At 40.4% G+C, this 17,112-nt stretch overlaps 1 protein-coding gene across 3 annotated transcripts in view; it reads right to left on the reverse strand.

Moving 5' to 3' along the window:
* ERAP1 (endoplasmic reticulum aminopeptidase 1) overlaps positions 1 to 17,112 on the reverse strand; it is a 39,271-nt gene that overhangs the window by 15,195 nt on the left and 6,964 nt on the right. For 2 of the 3 annotated variants that reach the window (XM_011944294.1, XM_011944293.1), the window contains exons 2-8: positions 12,453 to 12,993; positions 9,894 to 10,032; positions 6,389 to 6,523; positions 4,261 to 4,381; positions 2,988 to 3,142; positions 2,523 to 2,636; positions 1,173 to 1,304 (exon numbers count right to left, since the gene is read on the reverse strand). In XM_011944294.1, the coding sequence (XP_011799684.1) occupies positions 1,173 to 1,304; positions 2,523 to 2,636; positions 2,988 to 3,142; positions 4,261 to 4,381; positions 6,389 to 6,523; positions 9,894 to 10,032; positions 12,453 to 12,976 (1,320 nt within the window). In that variant the 5' untranslated portion in view covers positions 12,977 to 12,993. Of the gene's footprint in view, positions 1 to 1,172; positions 1,305 to 2,522; positions 2,637 to 2,987; positions 3,143 to 4,260; positions 4,382 to 6,388; positions 6,524 to 9,893; positions 10,033 to 12,452; positions 12,994 to 14,431; positions 14,552 to 17,112 lie in introns of all 3 variants that reach the window. The other variant, XM_011944295.1, reaches the window with a different exon arrangement.

Raw genomic sequence — 17,112 nt, forward strand, 5'->3', positions numbered from 1 at the left:
ATCAGTAGCCAGACCTCCTCATGGGGCAAATTGGCATCATCTGCCAACTCCTTTTGTTCACATGTGAGTGGATAATGGTACAGATTACACATTGGACCTTCAGCTACTACCTGGCTCTCCCACTGCCACTCCAGGGCAGGACTAGGGAGAGGCCAGTACAACAAGTGGTGGAGCATTAGAGATGGAAGCAGAGGTAGATGCCAGGGAAGGAAAAGTGGGTATGTCCAGGGAGCCCAGGCAGCCTTGAGCATGGAGGGCTGAGGGAGCTGGAGAAAGGGAACAAGAGTCTTCCCAGACACCCTGTATTCTTGGGTAAAGGATTCTTTTCCCCTCCACTCCCATTACCACGTATGGCGAGTTACAAACTCAAATGCCTCCAGTGGCATATGACAGGGCATATAAATAAAGGAAATAGTCCAATGATGAGAAGAATGCTCTTTTACATTCTTTTTCCCCTGGACTTTCAATGGAAACATGCAAGCAGAAAGACTTTTCTATTTGCTACCAGTAAAACAACAGCCAAGCACAATGGTAACTGGCAACACATTCTCAGCCTCGATGAGAAGACAGCAGAACAGTTGGGAATGGTAGAGGAAGTGGAAAAGCAGAGCCTTGATCTTACAAAGAGAGAACAACAACTTAGCTCCAGCTTATGCTGCAAAGGAAATACCATGGCAAAATCCTCCTTTTTCTTCCCCAAGAGAAGCTAGAAATCTGGATTTTACATAAAATCTCCCAATCATTAAACTGTTGGCAACAATTCCCAACTCTATTACTAAACACACTGTGCAAGACAATTATTTGCATCTCAACAATATTAACCATTGCTGAAGGCCTTGAAAAGTAAGCTACACGAGGGCAGGAATTTTTGTCTAGTACAAAGTTGATGCTCAATCAATACCTATTTGTTGAATGATAAATAAAAGCAGAGTTTCTGTAAGCCATGAATTTTCAACACAAGAAAGAATATATGAAGAATTTCCCATAAAATAGTCTTTAGGGTTATGAGCCAAACTGCAAGTTAGGCCTAAAAGAGTTAACTCCAGCCAGCTGTGTCAAGAGAGAAGGCATTCAATGTGGGTTTAACCCCACAACCTTCCCTATAACTTCTCCACCCCAGTATGTATAACTTTAGTATCCAAACTGTATCCTTTTACTCAATCTACTTGTACCTTATCATAAGAAACATCATCAAACATCTCCCGGATCTGAGCAGGATTCTCCACAGGTGTAGACACAGGGTGTGAGGAATTTAAAGCATCCACCTCCATTGCATCAAAACATTTGCCAAAGAAATAATCTTCCTATTGAGACAGAAAAGAGAAAACATCACCTATGATTTACATTTAGATAAAAAATGTCAAAGGTGGGACATTTTATCTGAGGCAAGAAGTCCATATTTCACATTTTGGGAGCAACTTATTCCATATTTCCTAATATTTATGAAACAAAATAGAATTAATATATTCTAAAAACCACCCAAGAAACAATGATTTTAGGTAAACATTATAGATTTTGTTCATCTTAAGTACTTTAGAATAAAGAAAAATTCGTATTAATCTAAAAACGAAACGATGATGCCTATAGCCAAACAGTAACAAAACAAGAAACTAAACTGCATAGTAATTTCAACATTTCCAATCATTGTCTTTACTGTTTTAGAGCAAAGATATTTACCTTTAAAAACATGTAACGAAAAGAAATGGAGAACTTTAACCAGCTTTATTAGAGCACATTCGCTCAATAGGATAATATGTATCCATAATCATTTTTATTACTAAAGATTATGTAGAAACGTAAGAAAATATTGATGATCCATTATAACGCAATATTGATATGTACTTTCTAATTATGTACACAGGCAGATGAAAATAGGCAGTAATAAATATTCACAAATGTATATTTTAAATAATGTACGTGGCAGATGAAAATAGGAATAAATATTTACAAATGGAAAGCATCACTGGAGTAGGATAAAAAAAATTTTACATAAAATAAGTTTAATTTTGCTATATGTGATTTTCTTAAGTTAAACATGGTGATTTAAAAAATAAACCCCATAGCAGTTCCAAAGCAATAAATTTGTGACCCAGAAGCCTAGGTTGTTACACAATCAAATGTGCAATTACCTTAAGTATAACTCATTTGATCTGGCAAGTAGGGTCCTATTGAGAGATCAGCAGTCTATACCTAATAATTCTGCAATGAGCAACCTGAAGGTCAGGAAAATGAAATGGAACATTTAGGTTGCCATTATTTCTATTTCTTTGATATTAAGAAAGATAAAATTTGACAATTCACAGTCATAGATTCACAACTGAGTTTGTAAATAAATAAGTCTTTGTGATATATCTTGAAAGTTCACTAGCATTTCTGCAACACGATTCATATCTAAACTGTCAAGGAAGTTATCAATGAATTCTTTTTATAAGTTCTATAATCAAAGATTAGTAAATATTTTCCAGCAATATTGAACAAAACAACAAATTAACCTAAAATGTAAAGGATAAATAATTACTTACAACTTTCAGTTCAGGATGGGTCACACTGACAGACACAAACTCCATAAATTTGGCAAATCCCTCATTTAGCCAAAGATCATTCCACCATTCCATAGTGACCAGGTTCCCAAACCACTAAAAACACAACATGACTCAGTTTATTCACACATTTCCATGGAGACTGGATACCTATTATCTAGACTGGCAGCCATAAACAAAGACATTCAGAAAGAAGTATATTTTAGATGTCTAATATAAGTTTATGAATGTTAACATATATTTTCAGGACCAATATTTAATCGAGGTGAAAATAAAAAGACTTTCAACATGTATTATAAGACATAAAAACTGATGCTTTGGAGAAACAGTTTTTCCTATGAAAAAAAAGACAGAGTAAAAATTATAATATATAAATAGCCTTATATGTCCCATAAAAGCAATATAAATGTAGTTCATACTTTTTTTAAAGTGTGAGAGAGCTTATACCTGGTGGGCCAGTTCATGGGCCACAATCATTGTGATGCCAAGCTTACTTGATGCAGGAGACTTTTCCGCATCAAACAATAGAGCAGATTCTCTATATGTTGTTAGTCCCCAGTTTTCCATAGCACCAGATTGAAAGTCGGGAATAGCAGCAAGATCTTGGGAAGGAAGTAATAAAATACATTACCAGTCTCAAAGCTACACATTCCCCCAAACACACTAATCTTCAGAACGGATAGGTATTTGAACCAGTTAACCGGGCATAATCATGGAGCTCTAGACTGGAAGAATCTTTCACAGTGGAGAAAAAGAAGCTTAGTGACTCAGCGTCACTTTGCTATCAACGTGGCAAAGTCAGACTTGCATCCCAGGCCTTTTATTTATTTATTTTTTTTTTTTTGAAACAGGCTCTCACTCTGTCACTCATACTGGAGTGCACTTGCAGTGGCATAATTACACCTCACTGCAGCCTCAACCTCCCAAGCTCAGGTGATCCTCCCACTCAGCCTCCCAAGTAGCTGGGACTACAGAAGTGCACCTCCATACTCAGCTAATATTTTTATATTTCTTGTGGAAACAGGGTTTTGCCATGTTGCCCAGGCTGGTCTCAAACTCCTGGGCTCAAGTAATCCACCTGCCCGGCCTCCCAAAGTGCTGACATTACAAGACATGAGCCAAAGTGCTGAGATTACAAGACACAAGCCACCGTGCCCCGCCTCTTCAGGCCTCTTGACTCCATTTCTAACCTTCTGATGAGGAGACTGGAAATTGAAAAACTTAACAATTAAAATAATCCACTCTATTTTGAATGTCCAAGACCCACATATACCTAAAAAATCAAACATACAATAGTTTTAAGGGCTCGTGTAAGAAAGAAAATGCAGATTGTCTTACACTATATACATTTATTCATTCAAAACAGTTTGTTGAGCATCCTCTGTGTTCCTGCCAAGCAGGTGCCAGTAAGGAAAAAGGTAGCCTCTTCCCTGTGCTGTCTGCCCACTAATAAAGTCAGAAGGCAAAAGAGTCCCCATGCCACGGGCCTCAGGAACTCTGTGAAGATCTGCCTTCTTCACTATCACTAGAAGTTACTGTACACATCAAAGGTGAGAAGATGCTCAGAAAGATCAACTGCAGGTTTGTCACTTGCTGGGGTTTTTGTGGCTTGAGGAGCTGCTGAGGTAACCACAGGGATGCACCAATTATAATGACAAATCTATGACTGTGTTCATCAAACGTCATGATGTCATGTGTAGTATCCGTACAAAATCTCTACCTTGTTTGGGTAGGGGATATGGTATGTTGAAATAATCCTCATAAAAATCTAGAAGAGTCACCGCAGCATCCAGTGCATAATCTGCTTGATTTATCTTGTCTGGCACAGCATATACAGAAACCTAAAGTGGAAGGCACAAGAAAGGAATTCAAATATCTTAAGTGGCTTCTCTCCACATTGTGTAGAAGACTGACATTAATGTCCTCATATTGTGGGATATGGTTGCCAATATTAAGGAAAATAATTGGGAATTCCATTTCTTGCATTAATATTGACTGTTCCTGATTAATCCCCCTTCTGAAAACAACAACAAATGCTGGATAACATATATAAAGTCTTCTTAAATGTGTTTATAAGATGGCAAATGAGAAAGCAAGATTTAGAGGCAAAAGTGAAATGACAGCTGGACCCTCTAACGTCAGGAGCGCACTGCAGCCAGCTTAGCCCTGACGGCAGTAGCCCAACACAGCTGGACTTGAGCTTTGGTTCTTATGGCATTGAAGGACTCCGGAGTTAAGAGACCAAGTCCAGGGCCTGCCCAAAGTAGAAAGTCTAACAAGACATACAACCCCTACATAAAGCTAGTACCCAAAGGCCAGGCCTTTAATGTAAAGGTAAACTAGAAATAACTACCCTTTGTCAAGGAAACTACAGGTAAAGTGATCGCTGGACCAGTAAGTACTTCCAGACACTCAATACAATTTCTCTCTGGAATAATCCACTTTAGACTCAGGTAACATAAGCTCACAAACATAATTCATAATACAAGCAAGGAAACAAGATACCATAAGCAAGAGCCAGCAGAAAAAACAAACCACAAAATCAAATACACAAAGAATTCAGATAAAACAATTACCAGACACAGATATATAATATGCATGCTTAATGTGTTTACAGAAATGAAAGAATTAAAAATATTAGTATAGATTAGACATTATTAAAATAATCATTTCTAAGAGATTCAGTTAAGTGGCAAAACAAGGGGCAGGTGTTTTTGCTGATTAGTTTCACTGCTGAATTAAGAATGTTCCCTTCATCCGAGTCTCAAGCGTCATCTTCAAATCCCCAGGTAAGTAAAGATACCTCCACAAGAATAAGAAATCTCAGCACTAGAGGAACCCAAAGCAATTCAGCAGGGAATCCCCATCTACCCAGGCCTCAGTAAAAACCAGCACAAATACATAAGGTATCTTCAAACAAAGCATCCCTTCCTCCCCTCAGAAAAACCAGTTTGCATTCTGAGCTATGGCAGACAGTTGTATTGGTTGACCACTATGCAATGGCACCCAAATGAGGAACAAGTGTGCCTTGAAACAAGATTTTTCTCTCCAGCATTCCAGTGTTACCTGGCCCAAAACCTCTGGCCATTCCAAGCAGGTTGCTCTATCTTCCTTACAATAGCCAGAAATCCCCTGCCAGATAGTAACATTTACTTCCAAACTGCAGAAAGTCATAACCAGAAACAACCTTATAGATCATTGCAGGATCTAATCCAAGTTATACCTTCCAAAGAAGTAAATACTAAGTTCCAGAGGGAATAGGGCCAAGGTCAGAGAGTCAGTGAAGTGACTGCGGTGAAGCCAGGATCACGACTCAGGCCAGGCCACACTCTCTCCACGTTGTTGTTATTAGAACCTCACTATACAAATGAGCATCCATGACAACAGGCTGGTCAAACATCCCGGTTTGCCTGAGACTGAGAAGGTTCCCAGGATGCAGGACTTCCAGGATTTTGTTATTTGGTTTTGTCTTTGTTTGTTTAGAGACATGGTTTTGCTCTGTTGCCCAGGCTGGAGTGCACAATCATACCTCACTGAAGCCTCAAACTCCTGGGCTCAAGGGATCCTCCCACCTCAGCCTCCCTAGTAGCTAAGACTAGTAGCAGGCACAAGGAACCATGCCTGGCTAATTATTTTATTTTTTGCAGAGACAGGTTCTCACTGTGTTGTTCAGGCTGGTCTCAAACCCCTGGCCTCAAGTGATTCTTCCATGTCAGCCTCCCAAAGTGTTGGGTTTATGTTGGGTTTACAGGCACAAACCACTGTGCTCAGCCAGACTTCCAGTTTTAAAACCAGTTCCAGGCAAACCAGAACAAGTTGGTCACCATATGTGACAATTACAGACTCACCTTGACTCCACTCTTGGTTATCTTGCTGACAGACTCAAAATCTGAAATAATGAAGGCCACTAGATAGGTGCTCATCTTCACAGTGACATCAAAATGGTCTTCTATGAGTCCTTCAGCAACAGTCACAGATTTCACCTAAAATCAGAATAATTCAAATTATCAAGTAATCCAATTATGCAATACACTGAACTTGAGAAATTTCCTAATTATCAGACATAATATTAAAAGTATATCAATCCCAGCACTTGGGGAGTCCGAGGTAGGCAGATTGCTTGAGCTCAGGAGTTTGCCACCAGCCTGAGCAACATGATGAAACCTTATCTCTACAAAAAAAAAAAAAACAAAACACAAAAATTAGCCCTATCTAGCCCTATCGGTGGTACGTGCCTGTGGTCACAGCTACTGGGGAGGCTGAGGTGGGAGGATGCCTTAAGTCTGGGAGGTGGAGGTTGCAATGAGCCAAGATTGAGCCACTGTACTCCTGCCTGGGTGACAGAGGCAGACCCTGTCTAATGACGCTTCTATAATTACTTTAAAAGTTATCTTTCCAATATCTAATTATAATTTAGATATTAAGGTCAAACAGTTCTACTCAATTTCTTTTTTATTGAGATATAATTCATATACCATAAAACTTACCATTTTAAAGTTTACAATTCAGTGGCTCTTAATGTAATCATAAAGTTGTGCAACTATCAATACTCAGTTTCTTTTAAATAATTCAGATGGTTGCAAACAGACTAATATTTGGCATATGTGGATTGATAACCCGGATGAGGCGAAGCAAAACCGAGATTGTGAGTTTTGCGAAGATGTGGCTGATCCATTTGTCCTTAAATACAGGTTTGAGAATTACCTGGCAATGCAATGTCGAGCTGTTGCACATATACGCAACGGGGAAAATATATAACCCTGTAGTACCTAAAAGAGCTTCTGTTCTTCTGTATAGTTGAAAGTAACCTATTCCTGGGCATGCTCTTGCAAAGCTTCTTCCAAACTTAGATTTGCTTCATTGGAATCACCTTTTAAAGTCCAATCAGAGAGTAAAGGTGGGGTATGGTTGATGGAGGTACAGTCTTAGAGGTCTGCCCCTAAAGAAAAAAGTCTAACACCTTAGCAATAAAAAGCACGGAGATGAGACCTTGGAAAAAGAACCAGCCAGAATTAGCCAAGTGAAACCACGGTCATGGGCATTTTTTCCTGTAATCCTATACTCACCTCTATTGCTCTGTCGTCATCTTTTTTTATTTGTTTTGAGAGATAGGAACTTGCTATGTTGCCCCGGCTGGCCTTAGACTCCTGACCTCAAGAAATCCTCTTCTTCTGCCTCCCAAAGTGTTAGGATTACAACCACAAGCCACCTCACCTGGCCCTCATCCTTCTTAATACCCATCAGCCACCAACTTCTAGTCACCATTTGGTCATTCAAACCAACTCTGTTAGCCAGCCTAGGATTACTCATAAAGGATCCCAATCATCTTTTCTTTTTAAATGCATTCTGCTTCTGCCTACCCACAACAAAAATTTCCTTTTTTTTTTTTTTTTGAGATGGGGTCTCACTCTGTCACCCAGGCTGGAGTGCAATGGTGCTATCTCGGTTCACTGCAAACTCCACCTCCCGAGTTCAAGCAACTCCCCTGCCTCAGCTTCCCGAGTAGCTAAGATTACAGACATGTGCCACCAAGCTCAACTAATTTTGTATTTTTAGTAGAGACAGGGTTTTACCATGTTGGCCAGGCTGACCTCAGGTGATCCACCTGCCTCAGCCTCCCAAAGTGCTGGATTACAGTCATGAGCCACCACACCTGGCCAAAAATGTTCATTCTCGAGTTGTGTTAATTAGTAGGAAAATAACCTGATTAAATTAATTCAGATTTAAATGTGATTAATTTCTGCCCCATGCTCAAAAGCTTTAGTGTCCCAGTGGTATATATTTTGTTTTTCCGGTCTCCAGAAAGATCTTTTGAGACCCCATTGTTTTCCCCTGAGCTCAATATCTGCAGCCTGAGGTCAGGCTACTCATATTAGACTTCTGTTAGTGAGAGACGTTTCTGTCCAAAGGGACAACATTGCATTAGAGGTTTTCCTATCCTCAAAAAAAAAGTTGTTTTCCTATCTTCAATAAGTGGATCCTGGATATCCATGGATTTAGACTGTAGCATCTTCATGGAGCTTCCAAAGCTCCCGGTCTTTCTTCTGAAAGCCTACAAATTTCTCCACTAATCCTGTTTGGTCCTTCAGTCTCTCTCCTGTCTCCTTCCCATCCCTGATCCTTTATTCTCCTAGAACTTTGATTCACCAATTAAAGAACTCACTTCTGTCCCAGGGAGTCATGCCACAATACTGGGGGAGAGGACTATATTTTGAAAAAGCACATCCTGTATCTTAAATTTATATTAGGAATATAGCATAATTGTTTCTTGTCTTTTCATATACAAGAGTGGGAGTGGGGACAAAAGTTCTTGGCTGGTAGGAAAATTTGCAGAAGAGTGGTTTTCACAGAGGATAGCCCTCTGGCGTGGGGTGGGAGATCCGAATCTTGTTGAAGAAGGCATCCTTATGGTATGAAGGCAAGTAGGTATAGAGTTTTAAGGTTGAGAAGTGCCATACTAGAGGTCGGTGTGTGGCTCCTGGTATCTCTCCATGCTACGATACTGCTTCCCCAGTCAGCACAGGGACAAAGGTGTTCATCCCTCAGGACTCTAGGCAAAGCCTACTCTACCCTGAATCTCATCCCCAGTGAGTTTCCCTGAACAAAGGATGTGCTTCCAGGAGGTGTTATATATCAGCTACAGAATGACGGCCCAGCTGATGCTTTTCTAAACTACCAGAATCAAAGGACAATGGCACTTACTGAACAGTTTTATTCATTTGGCAAGATCATCTTCTAGCCACTTTTAAAAATCAGAGGGAATGATGTCCACATCTGCATTGAGATTGGAGAATAATGGTTTATCTTGGGAAGCTAAGCTATCTATCATGACTTACCTTCAGCACCATAACATTCCGAAAAGATTACTTTTATTCTCTTTTTCTGTCCGCCCAATTTTGTACATTCAGTTACAAATTATATAGTGAATATTACTATATAGCATATGTAAATTATAGAAAATAACTATATGCTAAAAATACGGCCTTACTGACAAAGCATTACCTTTAAAATCGTTTTAAAAGATCATATGAGAAAATGAGGGTGAAAGTGCTTTTTGAAGGGCACTACTATTTAAACCTCACCTGAATTTCTTATACCACTTCCCTCCTGTCAGCATGTATAACCTGGAATGGTACTGTTACTGAAATCTTGCATTTTTAGGGGCAATTTTTACTTTGATTACATATAACTGTGACTTGAAACAAAAGCACAGGTTGTAAATGAAAAGTTAGTAACGATCTGCCAGGCAATAAAACAAAACAGGTGACCCAATGTTGACTGTCACTGGGGTAATGCAAGTCACAGAGAATCAGTAGATCTTCCTGTAGAAAATACACAGGAATGCAGACTCACCAATGGCATATTGGAGATGGCTAGGTGCCTTGGCTCTCTTCTAATTTTGATTGAGAAACTTGCTTTGAAGGCAGGTTCATCAAAGCATGGAAAGGCCATTCTAGCTGCAGTGGGTTCAAATTGTGTTGATGCAAGTATCCTAAAATTAAGGCAAGTGAAATAAAAATTGAGCATGAAGCACCAGGAACTCTAAAACAGGTGTTAGCTTTATAATTCCTAAAGTTATTACAAGATTGATGGATTTTACTACTAAAAAATATTTTACATCACAAAAGCTATCATAAACTAAGTTAAAAGACAAGTTAGACTGGGCATGGTCATGGTGGCTCACGCCTGTAGTCCTAACACATTTTTGGGAGGCTGAGGTGGGAGGATTACTTGAGCCCAGGAGTGCGAGACCAACCTGGGCAACAAACCCCATCTCTACCAAAACTACAAAAATTAGCCAGGCATGGTGGTGCATGCCTGTAGTCCCAGCTACTCGGGAGGCAGAGGTGAGAGGATGGTTGGAGCCCATGAGGCAGAAGTTTCAGTGACCTGAGATTGCGCCATTGCACTCCAGCCTGGGCGACAGAACCAGACCCTGTCTCCAAAAAAAAGTTTTTTAAAAAAGTAAAAAACTGGGAAAATTCATTTAAGAAGTATGTGACGAAGACTTCATAGCCTTAACAGATAGTGAGATCCTAAAAATGTGTAAAAGAATACCCAATGGTGGCTCACACCTGTAATCTCGGCACTTTGAGAGACCAAGGTGGGCGGATCACGAGGACAGGAGTTCGAGACCACCCTGGCCAACATGGAAACCCCATCTCTACTAAAAATACAAAAATTAGCCAGGCATGGTAGTGCGCATCTGTAATCGCAGCTACTCACAAGGCTGAGGCAGGAGAATCGCTTGAACCCGGGAGGCGGAGGTTGCATTGAGCCAAGTTCGCGCCATTGCACTCCAGCCTGGGTGACAGAGCAAGACTCCACCTCAAAAAATAAAATAAGGTAAAATAAAATAAAATAAAAAAGAATCCCCAACAACCAAGGAAATGAAATAAAAAAGAATCGCCAACAACCAAGGGAATCTCGGGCAAAGTCAAAGATCATAAACAGGCAATTCATAAAAGAACCTACAAATCATTAACAAACATATCAAAAGCTGCTCAACTTCCTTAATCAAAGTTATGTAAATTAAAAAGAGATATCATTTGAGGGCCTTTTTTGCTCTAAAAAGACTGCCAATATACAGTATCGGTGAGAGACAAGAAAAAATGACAAGGTTTATAAAAAATTTATAGGTTCTTTGGCTTACCAATTTTACTTCTAGGCAATTATTCTAAAGAAATAACTTACAAAGATGTTCATCGAAGTGTTGTTGATACTGAAAAACTGGAAATAATTTCATTTCCATTCCCAAGGGATTAAAGATATTAACGTACAACTATGTATTTTAATACAATCATTAAAATGATACCTAGTAATAGTCATTTATATAAAACATCTACCCAACATACTAAGTTAAAAAATTTCCTTATAAAAGAGAAAATATAAGAATTCTATTTATATAAAATAACATATATGCATATCCAGAAAGAAGTCTGGGAGAATATTCCACTGAAATAGAAGTAGTAGTTAGTTCAGGGGGCTATGAGTGAAACAAATTTTACTTTTTTACCTTGATAGAATAAGATGGAATTTGAAAAATAAATTAGTATAATCTACTAACATAAAATTCCATTTTAAAACTTAGCATAAAATCTCCCTCAAATAAGTCTCCTCCTTAAAAACAGAACCAAAGCAAGGTGAGTAGAGATCTCTAAAAATGTTTTAACTGAGCTAAAAGTATTTCCTCTAATAGGATGCTAATAGGATATGCTGAAGTCCTAACCTGCAGTATCTGTGCACAAGACCTTATTTGGACATAGGGTCTTTACAGGTATCATGGAGTGAAGAAGAGGCCACCAGGCTGGGTCCTACTCCGGTATGACCGGTTTCCTTATTAGATGATGGAGACTGGGACATAGGGAAACCGAATGGCCATGCCACTAACAGAGGGAGAGACTAGAACAATGCAGGTGCTAGGCATGGAGTGCCAGGGATCCACGGCCACCACTAGATGCTAGGAAGACACAAGGAAGGATTCCACCAGAGTCTGGAGGGAGCACGGCCTGCTGACACCTTGATTTCAGACTTCTAGCCTGCAGACCTGACAGAAAATACATTTTGTTGTTTATAGCCACCCAGTCTGTGGTACTTTGTTACAACAGCCCTAGGAAACTAATGCATAGGTCAGGAAAATTAACCATGTTTATTATGTCTCAGAAATCAAACTAAATAAACAAATAGATATTTACTCTGATAGAGCTGGGGGAAAGAAAATTGGTTAGAATTTTAAAATGAGATTCAAAAAGCAAGGGAAAAAGCCATTTTTAACACTATAAAGAAGATACAAAAGCAAAACTGAAGAAAAAGTTCAACAACAAAGGTAATTTTAAAAGATAATCAATCAGAAATAATGAATTTAGCGTGGGCAGCACTTGCAGTTTAAAAGAAAAAGAGAAAAAAAAATACCTCAGTTCCCCTTCCTTGGTTCTGTAGGTGCTTTTGTAAAATCCGTGGAAAGTCTCCGAAAGATTGCCAGCATAGTGAATGACAACTGTGTACAGGAGCCCGACAAGGAGGGGCTCAGGAGCCAGCAGCGCGATTTGCTCCTGAGGAGGGTGTTCCAGGACCTGAAGCGGTTCTTCCGATAGCCTCTCTCCAGCTCCTTTCCTGAGGGTGGCCCTAGATATCTGCAGGTGGTGACTATGCAGGATGATGGTGCTGGTGGGCTGACTGGCTGTTATTTCTACTTCCGTGGTTCCCCAGAAGGTCAGCGTGGTAAGGTTTGCATGGATCAGGAGATCATAATGAACTGGGATGACATACTCAGGAAGTCGTATTTTATTCCAAGGAAATGGCATCCCATTACTACCTTTTGGAGATGCTTCACTGCTCTGACACCATGAAGGAGTGGACACAGTTAAGAGAGCCAACAGTAAGGAAGGTAGAAATGACATGGTTGGAAGGGACCGTTTGAGGGACGGAAACACCATCTTCTTGCTCTAACTACCTAGTGGCACAAATGTACAAAAGCAAAAATATATGTCATTAAAATGTTATTGACATAGAATAATTTCAGAACGTATCCACCCAGCATTCACAGAAATAGACATAAAATTCCAAAAGTACTAGCTCTTTTCCTGAAAGTAAAAGGAACTTCCCTATGTTATGGTTGCATATAAGAAAGATGTTTATCGTTAGCAACAATCATTAACACCTACTAGAAAGCATCATTTGATGTTCAAAGTTTAAATTAATTCAACCTGTCAGAGTTCTTGGTTGAAAGCAACTGAACAAGCTCTGGCTGATGTAGGCAGAAAAGGAATCATTAGTTGATCATGAGTGGCTCACTAAATGGGTCACAGAGTTGCAGGACATTTGGGAAGCCAGGTTCATGAAACAAGCAAAACCAGAACCATATCAGAGGAACATCTGATCAAGCTACCACTCCTCACTGACACTGGACATTGGAGAAAGCCACTGTAATGCCCTGGAAATCAAATGCTGACACTGCAGCAGCCACCACTAGAACAAAGTCTCTACTGCCCCTGCGAGTATACGTAGCAGTAACCTTTAATAACTTCAGTATCTTCCTCAAATTGTCATGTCAAAAGTTAACTACATATTTATTTAGCCAGGAAGAGCTTAAAGAGTTTAATTTTCCCAGTAGTTTGTGGCAAACATTATCAATCACCTAGATTCTCTCTTACAATCATCCACCAAGTATATGTTGAATGCCTGCTACACACAAGCAGTGTGCTGAGTCCTGAGTGGGACGAAACAATACACAAGACACTGGCCCCACCCTCAAGGATTTCAAAATGTGGAAGGACAGAAAACATGCACAGATAATAAAACACAATGTGGAAAGTGTGAAATATTTTTAAAATAATAATAAAAGGTGTTGGAAAGAATGGAATTAAATTTCCAAAGAGAGAGAGAGACTCTGGCTGCAGTGACTCCTTGGGATGCCTTCACACAAAAGCAGCATTTGACTGTGAAAGCATAGGTCAGATTTTGAAATGAAGGAGAGCATTAACAGCACCACAGGTAGAGCAAACCAGGGCAGGAGCTAAGGCACAAAGGGAGGACATATAGGCAGTTCAGGCAATCAATGTGGACAGAAGGGAACTCCCAGAGGACTTGATCTCCATCAATGGTTATATGGTTATATGAAAGGCAGGGAGAGGAGTAATTCCAAGATTCTGACAAGAACATGTGGAAGTCACGCTGCAGACCCTATTTTGCACTTAATTTTAAAGGCCATCAGACATATAAGCAATGTGAATATTAGGCTGGGCGTGGTGGCTCACGCCTGTAATCCCAACACTTTGGAAGGAGGAGGTGGGCAGATCACAAAGTCAAGAGATCGAGACCATCCTGGCCAACATGGTGAAATCCCATCTCTACTAAAAATACAAAAATTTGCTAGGTGTGGTGGCGTGCACCTGTAGTCCCAGCTACTTGGGAGGCTGAGGCAGGAGAATCACTTGAACCCAGGAGGCAGACTTGCAGTGAGCTGAGATCACGCCACTGCACTCCAGCCTGGCAACAGAGCAAGACTCTGTCTAAAAAAAAAAAAAAAAAGGCAATGTGAATTTTAAGGGAGTTGGCAATCCATGCCCCAAGAATCAAACATAAGTTTTTATTTCTCTTACACAAACACACCTTTCTAATGAGTGTTTGCCAACAGGGGCCCATACCAGGTGAATGCAAGTGATTGGCCCAAACTCCCCTTGCTCCAGTTGGGAAAAGTAGCAACCTTACAATGTGGATCCCTTAGAGTGTTTACAGTACACAGAATTCTCTCTCTCTGAGATGTCAAGTTTCTCAACTCTGGCTGCATATTAATGTAACCTAGGAAGCTTTTAAAGTTTTCAATGCCTGGGTCCTTATTGACAATAATTAAACTAGAATCTATGGTGATAGGATCAGGGTATGGTTTTATGGATTGTTTGATTTCTCGTTTTGGGTTTTGTTTTTTGTTTTTTTTTTTTTTAAACTGTCCAGAGATTTTACTGAGAAGCCAAGATTGAAAAGCTCATCCCTGCCAAATCCTGGCTTTTCCCCTTCAACTCTTATGTGATGGGATACTCATTCAAGGCAATGACGGAAGGGCCTCCGCTAACCCCTCACTTCCTTGCACCCTTTCCAAATGCACAGCTCAAGGGAATTCCCTTCTCCTCACCTCTGGAGCAATCTGGAGGCTAAACAGAGAGGATACCTACACAGTAGAGAGTCTTGGAAATCTCATAATCCCAGTTCAAAAGGCACCACCCAGGTGAGACAGGAAGTGTGAACAGGGAGAACATTTTTTTTTTCCCTTGAAGTTGAGGAACCAGACAGTAAATGGAACTTGTGTTCTGCTTTCCATACGGAATTACTGGCAGCAACAGCTTAATGTGCACTGCCCTTGTCCCAAGATGGGATCCAGAGGGCTCTGTGAAGGTGGCAGGTTCAAGCATGTAAGGACTCTGGAAGTCCCAGAGACCTCTCCAGCTGCCCCAGAGGAGATCTAGAAATTCCAACTGGTTATGAGCTGATAGAAAGGCTGATGGGCTGTGGAAGAGGTTGGTACTGGGACCTTGTATCAGAGGCTTTGCAGGGTTGGGTCCATGAGGGGGCCAAAGAGAAACAGTTATGTCTCAAGGCGGATGCAGTGCATGAGTGGGGCTTGATAAAAACTCCATGTAGTGAATAAAGGGCTTCACTGATAAATTCTCTTATTAATCCCAAACAGTAGACTACATTCAAGATTCTGTGATCATGTTCATGTGTTTGGCTCTTCCCCTGAAAAATTAGCTCTTGTTTGGCTTTAATTCCAATAGTAAGTGTTCCAATTTGAAACATGGCATTTCATGGTTCTGGCTGGTCTCCTAGGGTCTGGTTTTACTAACAATTTTCTGAAAGGGATGCAGTTAAAAAAAAAGAAAGCTCTCAAAAACAGTAGTCTACTCAATATAAGCAGCACTTCCCAAGAGAAGTACAATTCTCTTTGAAGTTACACTCCACTAACACTTAAAGGAATAGAAGCCAAGGAGGAAAAAGAACTAATATTTACTAAGCTCCTCCAAAGTGCCAGGCACTTTACACATGCTTACTCTCTCTAATAGCCTATTATTCTCATTCAAGGTGGGGTAACTGAAGCAAAGACATTCATGTAACTTTGCTAAGTTCACACAACTTGTTGGAAGGCAATTCAACAAGTTGGAATGTTGGAATGCAGTAAGTATAAACTCCCTGCTTTTTTAGCTTCACCAAGATCCCTTTTTTTTTTTTTTTTTTTTTTGAGACGGAGTCTCGCTCTGTCTCCCAGGCTGGAGTGCAGTGGCGCGACCTTCACTTACTGCAACCTCTGCCTCCCCTCCTTTTACTGGGCACTATACTATATGAAATAGATCATCAAGAAGTAATTGAGGTTCTTCCAGAATTTCCTGAACAATGAAATTAACAAGCACTGTAGGTAAATAATAAAAATGCTGAATTTAAAAAAAAAAAAAAGTACTAGAATGTTTCTATTCAGGTACCACCTGAAAATGTGCTACTTATACTAATTCCAAATCCTCAGGGTAGAGACAACTGTGCCCAATTTTCAAGTTTTTTTGTTTTGTTTTGTTTTGCATTGTTGACCATGTCCTGAGTTCAAAGCGAATACTCTGGGTGTTTAATAGGAAACAGATAATTTCTTCCTGAACCTAGCTTACACAAAGAAATCCAAAAGCGTGAGGAAGTGTGTGCTCTTCTCCTTCCCCTCACGGAATTAACTTTGTAGGCCCACCTGGCCAGTGACGCACCCAGATAGAAAACTTTTAATTTGCGTCAACAGAGGTGCTTTATCTCAATAAAACCCAGCTAGAGCCAGAGCCAGAGCCAAAGGGAGAGAGAGAATTGCCGACCAGAAGAACAGGAGAGGCAGAGAGGGAAGTGACCTTATGGACACACACGGCCCGCGCTTCCCACCCCACCAGAGTCGTTACCCCAAAGCCTCTGGGTTTCTCTGGCAGCTATGGACAGGTGCCTTCCTAAGCCTGAGCCAGCCGCCCGCCCCACCCCGCCTTTCGGCCTCGCGCAGGCGTCGGTGGCCTGGAGGACTCGCAGGCATCCAGGCGCTACGCGGAGCGCGGAGGCA

The sequence above is a fragment of the Colobus angolensis genome, unplaced genomic scaffold (assembly GCF_000951035.1).
Source record: "Colobus angolensis palliatus isolate OR3802 unplaced genomic scaffold, Cang.pa_1.0 Scaffold23, whole genome shotgun sequence".
Classification (NCBI taxonomy): Eukaryota; Metazoa; Chordata; class Mammalia; order Primates; family Cercopithecidae; genus Colobus; species Colobus angolensis.